This window comes from Ursus maritimus, unplaced genomic scaffold (genome assembly GCF_017311325.1).
Source record: "Ursus maritimus isolate PB19 unplaced genomic scaffold, ASM1731132v1 scaffold_2, whole genome shotgun sequence".
NCBI lineage: Eukaryota > Metazoa > Chordata > Mammalia > Carnivora > Ursidae > Ursus > Ursus maritimus.
The window spans coordinates 38,194,006-38,199,182 of NW_024424452.1; the positions used below are offsets into that span (position 1 = coordinate 38,194,006).

At 65.9% G+C, this 5,177-nt stretch overlaps 2 protein-coding genes across 2 annotated transcripts in view; both read left to right on the forward strand.

Annotated features, from left to right (window-relative positions):
- LOC121103632 (complement C1q tumor necrosis factor-related protein 8-like) overlaps nucleotides 1-93 on the forward strand; it is a 2,928-nt gene extending 2,835 nt beyond the window's left edge. Inside the window, exon 3 of the mRNA XM_040634460.1 lies at nucleotides 58-93. Within this exon, the coding sequence (XP_040490394.1) occupies nucleotides 58-93 (36 nt within the window). The remainder of the gene's footprint in view (nucleotides 1-57) is intronic.
- A 172-nt stretch (nucleotides 94-265) lies between these two features.
- On the forward strand, nucleotides 266-1,525 carry LOC103668753 (C1q and TNF related 8). The gene is made up of 2 exons (XM_040634553.1): nucleotides 266-470; nucleotides 975-1,525. The coding sequence occupies exons 1-2, from the start codon at nucleotides 266-268 to the stop codon at nucleotides 1,523-1,525; spliced, it is 756 nt and encodes a 251-aa protein (XP_040490487.1).
- Nucleotides 1,526-5,177: the final 3,652 nt, after the last annotated feature.

Genomic DNA, 5,177 nt, shown 5'->3' on the forward strand with positions numbered 1-5,177 from the left:
GGCCCCTGTAGTGCTGCGTTGAGGAGGCCATGTCCAGGTCCAGGCGAAAGTGTGCAGGGATCTGTTAGTGATGTCTGTCGGGGCTGGGGCTGAGGATCCAGGAGGGGCCCACAGAGGCCCCACCCCCAGACAGGTCCCTGGCCTTGTGTGCCAACTCCCCCAGACAAGGGGGCACAGCCCAGACAGCTGCGGGGCTTGGGGCTCAGCGGGGCCTCTCCTTCTCAGACGCCGCCCCCCTCTGGTCCCCCACCAGGCTCTGGCGAGGATGGCAGCCTCCGGCCTCCTGCTCCTTCTGGGGCTGCCTGTGGGGGCCTGGCCCGGCCTGGGGCTGCCCCGACGGCCCTGCGTGCAGTGCTGCCACGCCGCCTGGCCCCCCGCCGCCCCTGGCCCCTATGCCCCCTGGAGCGCTGGGGAGCCAGGGGTGCCGCTGCCCCACGTGCGGCCCACCATCGACATGTCCATCCTCAAAGGTGAGTGTCTGTGGAGAGGCAGCCCCACCCCACCCGTTCCCACAGGGACACCCTGCACTGAGGGGGCAGGGAAGGGGGCCGGAGAGCCCTGACCTGGGCACCTGGGCCCCCGTGGGTGGCACACTGGTCACCTGCCTCTGGTGGCCTGGGCAGGGGGCTGGGGCAGAAGGCGGCCCGAGGCCCCACCCACCCCGCAGCAGCTCCCCAGGCCTAGTCTTCAGGGGAGGCTGGAGGGAGGCCCGGGGTCCCCGTGGATGAAAGTGAGCTCCAGGAGCCCTCGCCTGGGGGGGCTGGTTGGTAGCTGCACTCGACTGGGCTTGCCAACTTCCCAGCCTCTCGTCCTGCACAGCCCAGGGCAGACCCATCCTCTGCAGCTCTCCACCGTCCCCACACCGCAAGCCGCTCAGGCCCCAGAACAGACAAGGCCTTGGGGCGTGGCTTCTGCTGGCCCCATGTGACTGGACCCCACGCCCTGACCCGTGGCTCCCACTTGCCCCCCTGCAGGTGAGAAGGGTGAACCGGGCCTCAGAGGTCTCTCTGGCAGGAACGGGAAGGAGGGCCCACTGGGCGCCCGTGGCCTCTGGGGCCACAAGGGTCAGAAGGGGCAGGCGGGGCCGCCGGGCCCCCTGTGTCAGCGTGCCTATGCGGCCTTCTCGGTGGGCCGGCGGGAGGGCCTGCACAGTGCCGATGGCTTCCAGGCTGTGCCCTTCGACACGGAGCTGGTGAACCCGGATGGGGCCTTCCACCTGGCGTCCGGCCGCTTCCTGTGCGCCGTGCCTGGCATCTACTTCCTGAACCTCAACGTGCACACCTGGAACTACAAGGAGACCTACCTGCACATCATGTGGAACGGGCGGGCCACGGCCGTGCTGTACGCGCAGCCCGGTGAGCGCAGCATCATGCAGACCCAGAGCCTGCTGCTGCCCCTGGCCACTGGCGACACCGTCTGGGTGCGCATGTTCCAGCGGGACCGCGACAATGCCATCTACGGCGAGCATGGCGACCTCTCCATCACCTTCAATGGCCACCTGGTCAAGCCGGCTGCAGAGCTCTAGCCCCCACAAAGCCCAGCCCTCACGGCGCGCCTTCCCCAGACACCGCCCAGTGCGACCTCACCCTGGAAGCTGAGGGGCCGTGCCAGCTCAGCCGGCAGTGTTTGAGCACCAACTGTGTGCAGTGACGGAGCGCCAGCTGCATGCAGGCACTGAGCAGAACGCCAGGGACACGGCCAGAGCAAGAGGACTTGGGGCCATCCCGGTGGGGGTGGACACAGACAGGGCGTTCACACCGAGACATCCGGGACGGAGACCTGTGGTGACGGGCACGCAGTGGGCCAGGTGGGCTGCGGCGGGGCGGGCGGGCAGCTCCACGGCCACGGGGTTCGCCCTCGCAGTAGAGCCATCCACTCTGCTTATAAATATCTGATCCAGGCAGCAGGGCGGTGGAGACATTTGCGGAGCTCCTGCTGGCTGGACACCGGGGAGGTGGGCAGGGGCCGTCCTGTAGACACTGCCTGCACAGAGCCGATTCGAGCAAGAAACATGCAGAACCCCAGGGGTGTACGAGGGCGGCCAAAGCCCCGAGACAGGACAGTGTCAGGTGGAGTGGGGGGGAGAGTCTCGTCCTTGGGGTGAACACAGGCCCTCACTCTGTGGGCCAGTTCTTGCAGACTCCCAGCATCCCCTCCTCTGTCTGGATGGCGGAGCAAGATTGCACCTCGATGTGCGCCCAGAGCCCGGGGGAGGCCCAGACACCCCAGTGTCACCACATACTCTGATGTGGCTGAAGTTGGGGCCTGGCGGAAACGGAGCATCGTGCAGGCTGCTTGCCTCCCCCCTGCAGGCAGGGCTGTAGCTGGGGGGTGGCTTGTTCACTCCATAGCAGGGCTCCATCTACCCGCCCCCCCGTTGGAACCATGGGGCTGCCCCCCCCCAGGCCACAGGGAGTCTGTTCCTTTCCTGGCTTGTGCCCCCGGCCTGGGCCTTCTGCCCAGCCCCTCCTGTGGCCCCGTCACTGGTGCCTCCTCCCTGGGCCTCCCCTGCATCTCCTCCTGCAGCTGCTCCCTCCTGAGCGAGGGTCCTGGGCAATGAGGCCACGGAGGCCGTGGCAAGAGCAGTGTCTGGCAGCAGCGGAACCCCACAAGCTGGATGAAATCCCAGGCTGTGGCGAGGAGGCTGGAGTGGCAGGCGGGCTGCACTGGGCAGGAAACGTCGGAGCCTTCCAGAGGGAAAGTCCAGAGGCCGACGGCCAGGGCACGGAGGAGGTAGAGGTGGCCTCTGGAAGCCCCAGAGCCCTCTCCCCTGTGGACGCACCAGAAGCAACCTCCTACAGGCCTGGCCTGGGGCCTCATGGGTGCTGCCAGATGTGGGGTTCCCTCGTCCTCATTCACCCCGGGACCCCCAAAGAGCACGCACCTGGTCCTGGCAGACCCCCGGGAAGGTGGTGCTGAGCTTGGGGAAAGGGGTGGTCAACAGAGACCATTCCCAGATACACAGACAGGGGCTCCTCCTGTCCCTGGACAGAGGGCCGTGCCTTTGACAGGTGGAGAAACTGAGGCCCAGCAGGAGTGTATAGAACCCCCAAGTGTGTATGGTGCAGGGAGCTGGCCCTCTTTGGGCTGGGCTGTCCCCCACTATGGCCTCAGACAGAGGAAGAGGGTCTCACTGGGGAGGGGCTGCTGGGACCCCCTTTATCGTCCACACGGGGCCTGTCTGCAGGGGGAGGGCTCCCTGCCAGCAGCCCACCCCGTGGCCAGGTCCTGAAGCCCCTTGTGCAGCGGGCACGCCCCACGGGCACACCATGGGTCCTGCCCCGCGTGTGTCCTGGGGCCCCAGGTATGAGACGCTCACACGTGCAGGTCCTACAGCCCATCCTGGCCCGTGGGGTATCCCATAAGGAAGCTGAGACCCGTGGGCGTGGGTTCCTGTCACTCCGAAGTGCCAGCCCCGGTCCCCGCACTGGGTCCGTGTTCACCCCAAACAGGGCCCTGACCTGGGGAAGTCATTGACTAGGAGGTCAGCACGGGCAGGGCTCTGTACCCCGGGATGCCGAGCATCGGGGGGGCTCAGAAATGACCCCGTCCCCTGGAACACGCCCGCCCAAGCAGGCCCTGCTGGTGTACACGGCAGCCACAGCCCAGGACGTGGGGCGGGGGGCCAGGACGGGGTCACAGGCTGGGGAAGCTGTGGTCCCACTAGATGTAGGAGGGGGCAGGGAGAACTATGGGAAGCAGAGGCCCTGGGCCCCCTGACCCGCGATGCCAAGCTGGGTGGACCCTCAGACTGCATTTTGGCTTTTGGCCTGTGCCCTTTTACGGGTGCGGTAGCAGGTCACAGCCAGGGCGGCAGTAACGGGCAGGGACCTCAGGAGCAGCCCCAGAGCACCGGGGGTGCGGTGGCAGAGAGGGCTCGGCGGTAGGGACCAAGCTGCCCCAATAGGAAAGGGCCCCTGTGAGAGGACTGCCAGGACCCGGCCTCCCCCCACCCTCCTCCCAGAGGCGGGACCCCTAGGCCCCAGCGTGCAGCAGGCCAGGCGGGCCAGAGGGAAGCCTCTGTCTTCCCAGCTTGCTGTGTGGCCTCAGCTCCCACAATCAGCGGCAGGTGGGTGATGAGGGCCTTGGTCAGGCTCCCAGAACAGCCATGGACGAAAGGGGCCCGGGTCCAGGGTGGTCTGCTGACCTGGCGGCCACTCCTAACCTCACGGCGTGAATCCAGCTGTTGACGGAGCCTGGAGAGCAAGGCGCTGGGACAGGGTGTCAGAGCCTCTGGGGATGAGCCCTGCGGCCAGCTGCCGACCCAGGAGGCCAGGGCCGCTCAGGCCATGAAGGCTGGCTGATAGCCCCCAGATGCCGAGGCCACCACGCGCTCTGAGAACCACAGGAGGGGGCATGCTTCAGGGCCCTAGGGGTGGGGGAGGACAGCCAGCCGACACTGCCGGGGGTCTGGGACAAAATGCCAGCATCCCCCCCCCACACACACCCTCCAAGTTCATTTATTTAAAAAAAAAGGAACGACTGAGACCCAAGCTACAGTCACTACCTGCAATGTGACCAGGCCGAGAGGAGCAGCTGAGTGACCGGGTAGGAGGCCGGGGCTGCCCCGAGCACCTGGGAAGCCAGAGAGGAAACGAGCCGGACTGGAACAGTCAGCGTGAGGCAGCGGCCGTGTGCACGCGGCGTAACCAGGACTGTGCGCGCCATGAGGGGGACGCTGCAGACAGCACGGCCCTGCCACGTGTCCCCGAGGGGGGACTCCAGTCGGGAGCCAGGTACCCTTAGAAGTCTGTCAGTTTAGTGGATTCCAATAAAACAGCCCTTAAAAAAATCTAGTGAAATTCATATAACATAAAATTGACCATTTTAAAGTGAACAATTCAGTGGGATTTAGCACATTCAGAGCAACCAATCTCTCCATCTAGTTCTAGAACTTTCTCGTCCCCCCAGAGAGACCCTGGCCCCCCCCGCCTCCCCCCATCGCGTTGTATCTCTGGATCTGCCTCTTCTGTGTGTTTCATAGAGATGGAATCCCATGCCGCGTGGCTCTTGCACGTGGCTTCCATCTCTGAGCGTCATCCCCCAGCTGGGTCCACGCTGTAGCACATGTCGGGGTTTCATTCCTCTTGGTGGCTGACCCCCGCCCCGTCCCGTTGTATGGATGGACCACGGTGTGTCCGTGGGAGCGTTGGTGGGCTCTCACGGGCAGCGCTATC

What these genes read in the sequence shown, in the direction of transcription:
- LOC103668753 (XM_040634553.1), top strand. Translation starts at nt 266, where the DNA reads ATGGCAGCCTCCGGCCTCCTGCTCCTTCTGGGGCTGCCTGTGGGGGCC. An exon ending in CGACATGTCCATCCTCAAAG is followed by an intron (nt 471 to 974) that starts GTGAGTGTCTGT and finishes GCCCCCCTGCAG; the next exon opens with GTGAGAAGGGTGAACCGGGC.